Genomic DNA, 15,229 nt, shown 5'->3' on the forward strand with positions numbered 1-15,229 from the left:
CGTGAGCTCTTTGGTGCAGCTAACTTTGAATCTTTACTCTTGAAGTACACTTAGTTTTCATAATTTATGTAAATCATATGTAAATATTTGTTTAATGTTTGGGGAACTGCCTGGGTGTTTTTAAGATCAAAACTGGGGAATGGGAGTTTACCCCAATTCCATCTTAATCTCACCTTAACTTTCCCTTACTCCAACCTACATCCAACAACAATTTCAGACTCGGGCAAGTAGCACACTAAAAGTTATTTCCCCCAGGAAAAGAAAGGGGTATATATTACTGATGAATATAGATGAATGTAATGTATATTTCCAAATTGGAAATTTATATTTCTAATTATAACTGATTAAAAATTAAATAAATATAAATTAGTTGAAATTCCTGGGAGCAAAAGCTGTATTCATTGAGCTTGTGGAAAGGCACTCTATTTTCCCTTGGTTTCTTTTCTAAAAATGAGTACTTTATCTCCTTGATGCAGAGAGGTAAAATTAGAGGGATGTCAGGGATATGTTTACTTCTTTGATTTGTATTATTGATGATTTCTTAATGTTTTCAAATTTTCCTTATAAAATGGTGAAAGCTAAGCAATTATGTTTCTTAAAATTCAGTTTATCTTGCAGCTTCATTTGCAACCAAATATTAAACATTTAAAATTCATTTACACTTTAATTATGATATGTATATTCTTTAAAATTTTATTCAGAACAATTATTTTATGAGCAAACCAAGTTAATTCATTTTTATGTTCTTACACTAACAGTCTTCAGGTATATAAAAGGCAGTAAGTCGTAAAAAACTATATGCGTGTGTCTGTATTTTTATTTCTACTTGCCCACTCGTGCATTTCTTTCTTCCCCAGATTAGAAGGCCAAAAATTTTTCACACCTCTAGCCAAAAGTTCATTATTCACAACCTTTTTCCTCAATTTGACATTAAACCAGGAACACCTTTGCTAGACCTATTAAATGCCTTATTAAATTAATAAGAATAAATTATGTATTAAATACCTTATGTAAAATTAAGCTTGTAAAAATGCAAACAGTTTTATTCACAAATAGTTATAAGGAGGTTGACACTTTTACACTTCTCAGTTTCGAGAATAGCATATTGACAAGGAATAGAAGCACATGCAGGTTGTTTTGCTCTAGCACATTTATTCACTGTCACTATAGCCTTGTCACAGCACCAAGTGTTCCAGCCTCAGGAGCAAACCCAGGCCCCAGTCAGATGGGGAGCGAATGTGCCTGTGCCAAGTCACGCCCAGGTACCCAAAGCCACAGTTCCCATCCCTTCTTTCCATAAACATGTCCTAAGGACTCTTCACTGGGTCCAGGTGCCCACAAAATCCCAGTGCAGCTCATTATCCATACAAAATCGTTCCTTGTGCTTCTTATGTGTTAATTCTTCCTTATGTGTCGATCTGCATCACTGGTGTTTCAGCTTTGTTTTCTTAAACATGAACTCTTCGAGGTCAGGGTCCACATCTAAATCAACACTGTACACCCCACAGCAGGTTGCAGAGTGTCAGTGCATTCTTAATGTGTATTTGAGTAGATGCAGAGACACAGAAGGATGTGCCCAGCACAAGGTCATGACCACTTTCTGACATTCGGTGTGGGCTTCTCAGCTTCTCTCAGAGACACCACAGACATGCACCTGCTGATGGCACAGGCCTGAAAACCCACCTGGCAACTCAAGGCAGGAAGCTAAGAGTGAGAATGAGTGGGAAGTGGGAAGCAGGACTGTGAGAGGTAGCAATGAAAAGACTGAAGCCAGTGAACTGGGGTATGTATGGAAACCCAGCCTCTCACCCCTTCCCCTCCACCCACCACAATACTGCATGGGATTTAGTGGGATTCGGGGATTTATTACTGGACCACAGGGCTTTGTCTAAGGGGAGGGCAGCCTGGCTTAACAGTCCTGACCTACAGGCCAGTGCACCCTCCACATAGGGTCCATGACTTCCCTCTCCACAGACTGAACTGGGGACTGGAGAGACTCCAGCCCCCTCCTTGAGGAATGCTAGCCAGCTGTGATCACAGGCTGTCAGTCGTGTCCTTCTGTCTAGCCCCAGATGTGGTAACTCAGAAAGCTCCGGTCTGGCTGTTCCACAGAGGCTCCACCCAAGGACAGTCACTCAGCCATCTGTGGGGCTGAACAACTCTCTCATAAGGGGTGTGGCAAAGGGGTGTGTGTCTTGGATGCGCAGCAGCCTCTGAGTGTGCTCGGCGTTGATGCTGCGCAGTTCCGTGAGTACAGCCATGATCTTCAGGAACAGGAACCTGTGGAACAGCCAGAGGAAAGGTTGGGGTGTAGCCATTCCTCCCCTTGACCCGCCAGCCCTGGCCCTGCTCTGAGGGCATGCAAGTTTACTCAGGTTCAAGTCAGCAAAGACACAATGCTTGACTGAATTCTGCCAGCCTGTGCACAAGAAGGGCAAAACAGCCTACAGGTACTTGAGGTGGGAGCCATACTCTCCCTCCTCATCCGTGGGCCTTGAGTCTTTGTAACATAGACCTTGGTGGAAAATCCAGATCTTGCAGGTGCTATATGCATGGGTTAATCTGGGGTTGAGGGGAATCACTATCTTGGTTAATGTCCAGGGCCCAGGACTGAGCAGAATAGTTGTGGAAGTTAGAGACTGCAGACTGGACTCCCTTCCTGGATCCAGCTCTGGATTTAATGTCTATGCATACCATGTGCCTCAGTTTCTCCATGATGGAAGCTGGCACCTCAAGCCTCCTAGCTCCATACAGGGTAAAACTGAGCAAATAAGTCATGGCCAACCCCAGCATCCCAGGATGCTGAGCAAAAAGAAAGCTGGTATAAGCCAAGTGAGAATTTGAGTTTCCTATTCATACTATAACAACTAGTGCTGGCCTTAATTGTGATGGCTTTGGGTTCTCTGAAATTCAAATTTGTCCTTGTCTTCAGGTCTTTGGGCATCAGACTGGTCACTGGGTCGCAGGGACTCTGAGGATCAGTGAAGTTATGGAAACCCTGGTTTGGGCTAAGTCCCAAGCAGCCTTCCTCTTCTAAGTCATGACCAGAACAAGGTAAGGACTTCCCTACTTCCAGTTTGTTTGTGTTCTTCCTGGGAAGTTCTTAGGTAATGCTCAAAAGCTTGAGCTTTGGACTTGGTTTGACTTGGTCCACTGCCAGCCTCTATACTTCTGGACCCTAGGCAAATGTCCTGAGCCTTGGCTTCCTTTTCAGGTTGGTGTTGGTATACATCTCATGTTAGTGTTTTGAGGATTAAAGATGACAAGATATATGAATTGCTTGGCACCAGATTTGGTACTTCCCAACAAAGCTATTAAAATTTATTTATGATTATCATTATTGATATCATTATCTTTACCATCATTATGGTTATTATTGGCCATTACTAGAAGACCCTACAAGAAACACAGGAGAGTATCTGGCTCCTTGATGAGAGGAGGACAGAAGGCCCTGGCAGACAAGTGTCCACTAAGCTGGGCACAGCCCTGGCCTTCCTTGGGTTTCCCCATGAGTGGACTGGTCCTCAGGCTGACTAGGCAGTATGCCTTAATAGAGGTCACAGAACATGGCCCCAAAGTGCTGGTCATCAGAAGCCACACCAAGCATGGCTCAGAGTAGGCTGAAAGTTAGGCAAGGCTACAGGGAGAGCTCCTCATGCCCTCACGTCAGCCCTGCCTGCTCATGCTCACCGGTGGGCTGGCTGGGGCCGAATGCATTCGATGTAGGCCTTCAGAGTGATGGCAAATCGCTCTTGCAACTGGTCCACCACACCACGCTGCACCACACCTGGGCGGTCTGCAGGAAGGGAAGACAGTGGTGCCAGCAAGGGTGGGAAGGGGCAAAAATAGGCTCAGTCTGACTCAGAGAGGGTAAACTGCTGGCCAGCCACCTTCTGAGTCAGTCACCCAGGCAAAGAAAGGAGGACTAGAGTTCTACATCACCCCACTGACCCAAGGAGAAACCAGTTAGAGTCCCATTCCCACCCTACTGTGCAGGGAATAGGGAACAAGACTGTGGGCTGGGACCTTCCCTGGGGAGGGCAGAAGAGGGGCTGCTGCCCCCTGTGGATCATGGTGAGGGGTGTGTGCAAGCTGGGGAAGGCCATCACCTGGGGAGAAAAGGGAGATGGCCTGCATCAGCACATACTCCTCCTTATGCAGCTGCAGCTTCTTCAGCATGTAGTGGAATTTCATCAAAGGATCCAGCAGAAGTTTCTGGAAGCCACCTGTGGGTGGGTATAGGATGGAGGGGCAGCATTTTGAGAAGCTGACCCAAGAACCAATCTTTCTAAGGTCTTTTGTTCTATCATTCAGTCTTCCTGCCTTATGGTCCCAAGACCTGCATGTCCTGACGTGGCTCCCTTCCACCCACAACTGTCATGTCCCCCTCCCTCTACCAGGGCAGGCAGGGTCTCTTGAGCACCTTCAGAGTCTTCCAAGCAGTAAGCCAGCCGACCACACTCCCAGGTCCCAGTCTCTGCGTTGAACATCATGTTGAACCTCAGTATGCACAGCTCAATGGTGGCCCCCTTCAGTAGGGAGATCTGGTCCTCAATGGGCAAATCCCTAGCAGTAAGGATGGTGAGAAGATGACAGTTCTCAGGGAAGTTGCCCACAGGCTGGTACCATAACCCAGATATTAAGGGAGGAGGTAGGACAGGCTCCTTCCTCTGAGGACTCCTACAATTGCTTCCTGGTTGCCTCCCCTCTCTCTCCGTCACAATCCAGCCAAGCAGGTTACTCTTCTTATCTTATCTCTCCTACTACCTTCAAGAACTCTCCATGCCCACTTAGCTTAGCAGCCAGGTCCTTTACAGCCTAGATCATCTCCTCCAACTCCCTACACAGCCACTGACCTAGTTGATACCTTGGCTCCTGCTCCTTAGTTTTATACCTCTGCCTCAGTTTCCTAACTTGGAATAATTGCCCCCGTAGCTTCACTTAAGTAAATCCTGAGTTCTTTAGGCCAAGATATGTCCTTGGTCCTCCCAGAAGTGTTTCCAGAGTGTGTGGAGTTCTTCGACACATGCCACTCCTTTGGTATGCACTCCATGGTGAGGATATTTGCTACCTGTTTTTTATGTTGGCTTTAATATTTGCCTATTTCTACTGTTTCTCTCAAGGCAGCCTGAATGCTTTGAGCTCCACTCCTAGCACTAAACACGGGCCTAACCACAGCGGCTGCTTAATAAACCTCTGATATTCATGGGCCCATCCTACAGGGACCTCTCTGTCCCAAACTGAGAGAGACCCCCAACTCCTCCCTGAAGAAAATGTTCCTGCAAAGGAAGAGGCTGAGAAACTAAGGTCAGTCATGGTGAACTCCTAAGAAAGCCCTGTCCCTGCCTTCGGTCTCCTTGGGACATTAGACCCTGTGCTACTCACACACATATCACTTCCTTTGCTCCATAATACTGAACTTAAAATGCTATGAAATTGACCTTATTCTTCTGTGTCTCCCCAGAGCCAAACTCAGGCCCTGGAAGGTAGCTGGCTCTGGAATCTGCACTCTGCAAGCACATACTTCCAAATGTGCCCTCCACCACTGATCAGCTGAGAAGTTTTGCAAGTTTCTTACCCACAATGAATCTGTTTCTAGAAAGAAGGTAACAGGGATGCCTGGGGTCACTGTTCTCAAAATTTGTGGTTAGGAGGAATAGCTAATAACCTCCCACCCTGGAGTTAAATCATGACTCAGTGGATACCCAGCAGGAATCTGCCAATGTTCACACTAGTAAGTAGACTTTTCTTCCTGCTCCTTTGAACTAATTTGCCACAGTCTGAATCCTATTCAAGGCTGTTGCCATCCTAATATCATTAAGCCAATCCTGTGTGTCACACAGAGCCAAAGGTAATCTGCGGCTCCTAGAATATAACCTGCCCTCTGTCTGCTGATGCAATCTGGGTTCCTCGCATGTGTGATTCACCTTCTCTGAAGCAGGCTTAGCAAGGTAAGGTGGCCAACCCAAGGACAAACATACCTAGCACCATCTCTAGACCTCCAGATTATCTTATGGGCTGTGGTTCCCACCATACTAACGGGTTCCAGGCTCCTTGCTGAACCAGTTGTCCTGGATGTTGTCTCTATGCCTAACTGTGGGGAGTCCTGGTCCTTTGAATCTCAGGACCACCCATCTTCCCCATGGCCTGCTTGGATATCTCTTGGCAGCAGATAGCTAGAGGCCCGGCCTCTGGTCCTCTCTCTCTCTTTTTTCCTTCCAATTCCTCCATTGCTCTGAAACTGTCGTCTTATGGTTCCTGCCATCATGGGGGAAATAGGGGAAGGAATTAATATCTGAATTTCCACTATGTGCTGGGTGATCTTCAGATGTTTTCTTATTTCATATGGCAGTCCTACAAAGAAGGTACTATTAGCTCCTATCTCCAAATGAGAGGCTAAGACCCACTGGATTACAGGGCAGACCCATATCCACAAAGCCATTGAGCCACACAGCTAGCAACCTATTCCCTGGCAGCACCAGTGACTTGAGGGGCAGAAACAAAGGAGGGGTCATTTGGCACCAAAGTCCCCCCAAATTCAGGGGAATCTACCCCAGACCCTTTTGGTTATTTCCTTTTCCCTTCCACATCCATCCACCAAGTCCCATGTCCTACCTGAAGTAGGAGATGACTTTAGCAAAGTTGATGATACCCTTGAACATGTAGGTTGACATGTCAGCCAGGTGGGGCAGCAGGGGAATGATCTCCTTCCCGTCACTGTTGGTTGGAGGTTTATATTTCCACATGCTGCCATCTTCCCCTCGCAGCTGCAGAGAGATCTTCAGGGTACACAGATCTTCCTTGATCTGGCTCCAATTGACAGGGTCTTCCCCTGGTGGGGTCTGCAGAAACTCTGGAATCTCATGGCCACTGCTAAACACCTCTGGCAGCTGGGACACAAGACAGGAGATGGGGATAAGAGAGCCTCATTTTCATAGATGGGCCCATCCTGCAGGGACCACACAGGTTCCCACACATCCCAGACAACCAGCTGCAGCCTGAGAAGATACACAATTACAAGCACTCATGGTCACACACGTGCCTTTGCACACACATACACACCCAGTACTTGTGTCTTCTCTCTGGCCATCTTGCATCAGTGGGTACTTTCTGGATCCATGAATTAATGGATGCACACATCCCTGACTGGTCGGAATGGAGGGCGAAGGGGACCCCTACCCTGCTGTGTCACAAGCATTCCTGCTATTGGGCTCAGGAGACTTGGAAGGGTTAAGGAGCTGCAGATGGAAAGAGCAGACACTGAGGTCTCTGGGGATAATACAGTTCTGTAAGCTGGGCAGGTCACCAGAGATACTTGTGAGCACACAGGAAGGAAGGGTGCCAGGATTAGAGATGCAGCTAACACTGGGATTGTTAAGGAACACTGGTTCACAAAGCTCACACCCCACAACAGGTCCTGACCCTGTCCTCATAAAGCCTAGTTCAACCTCCACTTAAGACTCAGACCCAGTTCCTATCTGCTCCAAGAGAGTAGATTCTCAAACATGAGCCAGCCAGGGCATCAGCTGGGGGCTATGCCTTACTCCAGGAATGCAGAAGGTGGGAAGAACCTGAAAATTTGCATCTCTCGCAAGTTCTCAGGGGATATTGACTCCTGACCCCGGCCCACAGTGTGGGAAACACTGGGAATGAGACCCCAGCGGGTACTGAGCAACTAACTCAGCATCTGGGGCAGCTCTAAGCCTCCTACCCGGAAATCCTTGAAATGAGAGAAGGTGGAGTCAAAGGTTTTCATCTGAGCATCCATCAGCTCCCTGATCAAGGATCGCTGTTCTTCTGTCAGCCCCTGCACCCCCGGTGGTTGAGCGGCGATTCGTTCCTTCTTCTTCCTCTTAATCAGCGCTCGTCTTTGCTCCACCGCGGTATCGGACATGATCACTGCAGGTTCAGTGGAGCAGGCTCAACACACTTGTCCCCACAAGTTAACCCTCCCCAGTTTGGTTACAAATCCAGGACGGAAAGAAGGGGACAAAAGGAAGCATGCAGGGGCAGCTGAGGGGAAAGAAGGGGCATAGCCCTGATCAGCGATGGCCACCACACCTCTAGAGCAGAAAATAAAAATGGCCTGTATCTCCCAAATCCTTCTTGCAAGTTCTCCTCCAGGTGGCTGCCTGTAGCACACAGACACAAGGTCATGTGTGCTCATGAGCTCACGTGTCTGCTCTGGGAGCACATCTACGAGCGCTCACGCACATGCCCACAGTGCGTTTCTACAGGGCCCCTGATCGCACTCGCACGGAGCGCGCAATGCCGGCGCAGCCCGCCCGGGGCAGCCCGACGCTCACTCTCCTTCTTCATGCCGCTCTCCAGGCACTTGCGCAAGCGACAAGCCTGGCACTGCCTCCGGGTCTTTCGGGTGATCTCGCAGGTGCCTTTGCGGAAGGGGCACCTCAGCCGGACATTGCGTTTCATGGCCCTCCTGTGAGAATAGAAAGAGCAGAAGGCAGGCTGCATGGGGCTCCCTAGGTCGGGGCTCCAGGTCACACCACCCCTCTCCTAGCCCCTCTCAGCCGCGGGTGGTACACACTGACCCCAAGCTCTGTGGGCCTCAGCTTTGCCTTCCCAGTTGAATCAGGTACTATAGGGAAGGCAGGTGGAGGCTCTTCCCTAGAGGTCCTCTAGAGGAGCAGGGAAGATCTATTATGCAGCATTCCCACAGGAAATAGGACTTGTGCTTTTTATGGGTTTCTGCAGCGGGAAGCCACTTTCTGGGACACTTCAACTCCAGGTCCAGCCTCCTCCCCAAGCACCTGTCCCCTCCTTTGTTACTAAGGCAGTGTTTCCATGGAGATGGGCTTCTTCCTGGATTTCTCCTTCTTAAAAGAGGGACATAGTGGCAACTTGATCTAAGAGGATAAGAAACATAGCAGTCCCCTCCTGTCCCCAGCTTTCATTCCAGAGTGGGGGCCCAGGAGCAGTCTGGGGAACCAGTAAGCTAATCCACCTCACTGGACAATGGCTTCCCCCTTGCAAAGTGGGTTCTCCGGCTTGACATGGGGGCAAAGAGGAGAGCCCTGTATGAGCAGAGTGTGTGGGCACTGGGGCTCAGGCCCTTGTATAGGGGCAGCAGGTGGCAGGCAGTGGGAAAGGCCTGGCGAAGACTCCAGCACAACCCAGGGCCTGCCAACATCCCAGGCATCTGAACTTCCCACTCAGACCTTGCCAGTGAAGCCCTAGCTTTGCTTCCCCTCATTTCCATAGCTGGATAAAATGAAAGAAGTTTTCCCTTGCTCGGGGCAAGGAAGACCCTTGAGGAGACCCTTGAAGCTACTCCAAAGTACAAGTCAAACAGGTAAATGGGGGTTGGGAGGAAGGACTCACATTTATTAGAGGCATGCTATCACATGCTGGGCTTGATAGATTGCAAAGCTTTGTAAATTTAGTTTTCAAAATCCTATAAAATTCATCCTGTCATCTACCTGGTAGAGATGAGGGAAACAGAGGCTTTGAGAAGATAGATCACCACCTGTCTTCCAGCTAATCCATGAAATTTAAGTCCAGGTCTGCCTGATACCAAATGCAAGCTTCTAGCTACTATGATATGTCATGTCCCTCTGGGAGTCCCAGGAATAGCACCCGATTGGAGAGAGAAGAGCAGAGGATCTCTGCACCCCAAGGCAATCTACGTGGATGCTGCTTGGACAGATGCTCCAGGCATCCTCTTCTTTTCTGGAAGGATCCTGATCTGGTTCAGATGTCCACCTGCCTTCATGCATCCATGTGCCCAGTTCAGAGATCTATCTGGGGATCTTTGCTAGTAAATAGTTCAGGAGCAGTTCAGGGCCATCTCTAGCCTATGTGGCATAAGGGAATCTTCTGGGAAAGGTTTTCTTGCTCTTGAAGGGAGAAGAGATAGCCTTTTTGTTTCTCTGCTGAATATCATGGCTACTGCCTGGGGACCCTGGCATTTTGTACCCCCATACTGAAATCAGAGTCTTTGGGTAGAATGGCAGAGAGAAAAACACAAAGAACTTAGCTGCAGGATTCCTGAGGTGAAAGCATTTGTCTAGACTTCTTTTTAGGAGTGGTAACACGTTTTCCTGAAGTGTTCTGTGTCTAGTAACTGAACACAGCCTACTACTGCTTCTGCGCCTCACTCTGTTGTAGACCATAGGACAAATGCTCATTTCTCCCTGGAACATGATGCCTTCAGACCTACCCCAGCCATTAACCCCCATACAACCTGAGAACTGCTCAGACCTGGCCATGTCTGCCCTTATGCAGGGGTTTATTCAGTCCACTGTCACTGAACTGGTCTTAACAGAGGCTGCTGCAGTGCCTCCCTGGGATCATCCAGGTCTGGAAGTCCTCCCATGGACAGCTGAGCCCCCACCCATGACTTCCTGACCAACAGTCCATCGTTGGGTTTGCAGGGCGAGGCCTTGCCTCGGTGACATGCATTTCCACTAGAATATCCAGTCAGCAGGAAGAACTCTACAAAGGGCCAAGTCAGTCTGGCCATCTTGTAAATGTACAAGGATCCCAAGACACTGCATGCCCTCTCCCTTCCTGGGGGCAGACTGGGGCTTTTCCGCCCACATTCCTTCTTCCCTTCCCCTCCTTTCTTGATCTGGTTCTCTCTCTTGGTCTGAGTCCTGTTGCTGAGAGTGGTCTCACTGAGCTGACTTTGGTCTTTCTGTGTCTTCAACTAGACAGGTGAACCTTCTGTCCAGGCCTGCTTTCTGTGAGCTGGGATGTTTTAGTCCTTCATTTGTAAATTCTCCCTGTTTTATCTGTTCTAGGTGAGCTTATTTTCTTTTTCATTTATTTTAGGCCACTCTAAATTATTGTCCTACAAAACTGATTTGAACACTTTGTGTTTTGAATTTTCAAATTCTTTACTCTTTGACTGACTGATCTTTCACTGATGAATACATAAAAGGGTATCTTAATGGAAGGGGACTTTTCCCAGGTAGAACCTGGAAGAAAGAGATGATGGATTGCTCTGAGGTATAAATGGTTCATTCAACTCTAATTAGAAGGCCTCTGGGTGGGCTACCAGCCCACTATCTGAATCCAGGAGACAGATCAAACTGAAGCCCTGAGACATTGCCCAGCAGGGTTACTGGCAGACTCCTGTTAGATGTGACCCAGTGAGTGAAGGTTGATGGGTGATTACCTGAAAAAGCCCTTGCATCCCTCACATGTCATGACATTGAAGTGATAGCCATTGGCCTTGTCCCCACAGACACGGCAGATTTGGGGACTCCCTTCTTCCTCATCTGCATTGGTGGTGGGCTTTCCAGATATAGAAGTTGCTTCTTTGAAGTGTTCAAGGTCAGCATGGCTCCAACTTTCTTCAGGTCTCACCTCCAGGTTTGCTTCTGAACCTCTTGGACTATAAGTAAAGGAAAAAACAATAGTCAATGAAAGGGCTGAACAGTAGTGTGCCAAGGCTGCAGAAGTAACACTCAGTCTCTTGTGACTGAGTGGGTTCAATGCTGGACCCCAGAGCTGACCTTTCATGGAAAAAAATGTGGGCAGGAGGTTTGAGTTATTTTCCAAGATATTTTGTATGCAATCATAGGACCCTGGAGTAGAACATATGAACAAAACATGGAAGAGAGAAGGGGAGGAAAAGGTGAAAATAAATAAGAAGAAACTGGACTGGGGATATAGTTCAGTGGTAAAGCACTTGCTTAGTGTGAGTGAGGCCCTGAGTTCACATCCCAGCACCAGAAAAAGAAGTGGGGGGTGGGAGGGAGGAAGGAAGAGAGGAAACAAAATAAAAAGGTACTGTCTGGGCTAGATTGGATCATGGAGGCCGTATTTGAGTAGGTTGAGATTAGGAGGTCATGAGCTGGTCAAAGCCCTGAACAGAGGATAGCTCATAGGACAGACTACTGTTCAAAATGATTTCTGGGGTTGAAGAGCTCCAGAGGAGGATGGTCATTTAGGTGTGGTGTAGCCCAACCTCCCAGAGACTCTGGAAAGGCTAGCAGAAAGAGGGTTTTCACCTGAGTAACCAGGTGGATGGGGATTCAGTGGTAGTAGAACCAGGATCACCATGTAGGAAGAAAATGGCCCTCCAGAAAACTGAATAAACAAGCTGACTAGAAACTTGAATTGCACATATATGTGTGGTGGCGGGGGGTGTCTTCTCTGATTTTTCAGGTCACAATCCTGACCTCAGGCTTGAGAAAGAAAAGAAGAAGAAAAAAAAAAAAGATGTATTTTGGGTGTTTACAAAAACATCAAGCCCAGGATTCGATTTCAAGTGCTTGTGGGTCAGTAGTTCTTCCAGATACCCAGAGAGGTGACTGCACATTCTCCTCTTTGAAGGAACTGACTTTCCACTTTCTACTTAGGTACAAATAGTTACACACATAATTTCTAATAAGTATAAGCAAAAACTCACAAATCATGAGTCAAAAGACTAACAAAGCACCATGAGCTAGAGTCAACAAAAACAGCTTAAAGCAGAATTAAACATGCAAAGACTTCCTGAATCATCAAAACCAAAACGTATTTACATAAACAGTAGAAGAGATTGAAGATGTAAGTTACAAAGGTCATAATATTGAGCAAGCAGATTTGAAAGATGAATGAACATTGTCTATAAAATTGGAATAAATAGCAATTATATAAACCAATAACAATGTCTTACAAGTTAGGAAAAGCAAAACACAACTGAAATTGTCGACAATGTGTAGGTCAGGAGACGGATAAGCATGGTGAAAGCTTTGTAAGGTTCTACATTGTTGAGGAAAGGAGATAGGACAGACCTTATATTTTTAATAGTGAAACATGCTTGTTTAAATGTCTAGGGTAATCACCAAAAGTCTAGACATAGAAAGTATAAGCTGAAAGGGAAAATGGAATTTTTAAAAAGTCAAAAAAGAGACCACTAAAGACATAAAAAGAAACTGAAAGGGTGACAAATGGGAAAACAAGATAAGGTGGTAGAAATACGGAAGAAAACACAGGAGAAATGCTTCTAGATGGTGGGATAGGTAAAGATTCTTTTCTGGACAAGATCTCCAAAATGACAGAAAGTAAAAATATACAATGATATTATAGAAACTAAGAAGCTACAGCACAGCAAAGAAAAAAATAGTTTGAAGAGAAAACCTTCACTCTGGTAGAAAATACAAACTATTCATCTGACAGAAGATTAATGTCTAGAATAGACAAGAAACTCAAATAACTTAATGGCAAAAATTGGGGAGGCATGCTTAAAAAATGGGTCGATGATCTGAGTAGACATTTTTAAAAAAGATATGCAAATGTCCAAAGGGTATATGAAAAAACAATGCTTAATATTACTAACTGTCAGAGAAATTCAAATCGAAACTATAATGAGATATCTCACTCCAGTTAGAATGGCTATTACAAAAAAAGACACATGGTGAGGGGAACTCTCATACACTGTTGGTGGGAATAAAATTAGTACAGCCCCTATGGAAACCAATACAGAGATTCCTTGAAAAAGTAAACATAGATCTACTCAATGTTCCAACTAACCCACAGTCGGATGTACATCCAAAGAAAATGAAATCAGTTTATCAACTAGTCACAAGAGTTACTATATGGAATCAACTAAGATATCCATTAATGAATGGGTCGATAAAGAAAATGTGTCATGTGTGCACAGTGTTATATTTTCAGCCATAAAAAAGAATGAAATCATAGAAATTTCAGCACCATAGATAGAACTGGAGGACACTATGCTATATGAAGTGAGCCAGGTGGAGAAAGACAAATATTGCATGTTGTTTGGAAGCTAAGCAAATTGGTCTCACAGAAAAAACAAAAAAGAAGTAGAATAGTGGTCATAAGAGATTAGGAAGGGACATGGAGAAGAGGCATAGAGAGGGGTTAAATAAGGTACCAAATTGCCGTTAGATAGGAAGAATTAATTCTAGTGTTCTATTGCACAATAGAGCAATTACATTCTACAATAACTTATGATATATTTCAAAGTAACTAGAAGAGTCCAAAGGTTTTCCATGATAAATGTTTGAGGAGATGAAATGCTAATTATGCTGATTTGATCATTGCACAGTTGATTGAATTATTTTACTGTACTCCATACATATGTACAACAGTGTTTCAATTAAAATATAAAAAGGTTTTTAAAGCTAGTAGAAAAATCAAATAAGTTGATAGTTAAATATAAATATATTTAATGCTCCCCTTAAAAAACACCAATAAAAATGGTTTCCGCAGATGACTGAGGCAATCTAAAATTATAGGATTAGTATTTTGGGGTCAACTTTGTATTGGGGAACAAGGGTTGGAGCAGATACCAAAATGGTAACTAATGATTATTGAAACTCACAGTGTTCCAGGTCCTTTGAAAAAGGTAACTCAGCGGGCTGGGGAGATAGCTCAGTCGGTAGAGTGCTTGCCTTGCAAGCACAAGGCCCTGGGTTCGATCCCTAGCACCGCAAAAAAAAAAAAAAAAAAAAAAAAAGAAAAAGGTAACTCATTGTCTTAGTCCATTCAGGCTTCTGTAACAAGATACCATAAACTAAGCAGCTTATAAACAACAGAAATGTATTCCTCACAGTTCTGGAGCCTGTAAAGTCCAAGATCCAGGCATCAGCAGATTCAGTCTGGTGAAGGCCTGGTTCATAGATGGTACCTTCTCCCTGTGGCTTCACATGGTAGAAGGACCTAGCTATCTCTCCAGGATGTTATTAATCCCAATCATGAGGAATCACCTCCACTTTCTAGTGCCATCACCTTGGGGGTGAAGATTTCAACATATGAAGCACTCAGAACACAGCACCAATTTACTCCTCTGGAAGACTATCAGAACATGTATCTATTTCAAACATGTTGCACATCTACTATGCACTGCATACTCTGTTATGTTATGTTTTCCAGGTTCTTCTGGACTTGGGAGTCATTCCTGGGCAAAAATCCAGGACCTTTATAAAACCCTGTAGTCATTCACAGATATGAAGAGTGTTCTGAAGTCGAAGAGCATCATAGCTATAGAAAATTTTATTAACAGGATAGTGTTTCAGAGCGCACATTGGAGAGTATCCTTCCTTAAGTTTTCAGCATTATTCAGGAGCCACTGGGAAGAGCAGCATCTGTGGCTACAGAGACAGTTGGCAAAGATTCTGCACGTAAATTGTGAACTTTATACAACTGATGGTGGTGAAATGGAGCTTTGTCAGCAACAAATTCAAAGGCCATTCCCTAGAAGGAAAGTGATCATTACAACATGACGATATGAATCACAAGAGAAACTCAG

General features: G+C 45.7%; 1 protein-coding gene across 1 annotated transcript in view; it reads right to left on the reverse strand.

The window, feature by feature from the left end:
• Positions 1-756: 756 nt before the first annotated feature.
• The window catches only part of Nr1i2 (nuclear receptor subfamily 1 group I member 2), a 59,182-nt gene continuing 44,709 nt past the window's right edge, over positions 757-15,229 (reverse strand). Inside the window, exons 3-10 of the mRNA XM_047565487.1 lie at positions 11,141-11,359; positions 8,307-8,440; positions 7,712-7,899; positions 6,616-6,890; positions 4,424-4,566; positions 4,110-4,226; positions 3,691-3,796; positions 757-2,280 (exon numbers count right to left, since the gene is read on the reverse strand). Coding sequence (XP_047421443.1) covers positions 2,136-2,280; positions 3,691-3,796; positions 4,110-4,226; positions 4,424-4,566; positions 6,616-6,890; positions 7,712-7,899; positions 8,307-8,440; positions 11,141-11,359 — 1,327 coding nt within the window. The 3' untranslated portion in view covers positions 757-2,135. The remainder of the gene's footprint in view (positions 2,281-3,690; positions 3,797-4,109; positions 4,227-4,423; positions 4,567-6,615; positions 6,891-7,711; positions 7,900-8,306; positions 8,441-11,140; positions 11,360-15,229) is intronic.

This window comes from Sciurus carolinensis, chromosome 9 (assembly GCF_902686445.1).
Source record: "Sciurus carolinensis chromosome 9, mSciCar1.2, whole genome shotgun sequence".
NCBI classification, from domain to species: domain Eukaryota; kingdom Metazoa; phylum Chordata; class Mammalia; order Rodentia; family Sciuridae; genus Sciurus; species Sciurus carolinensis.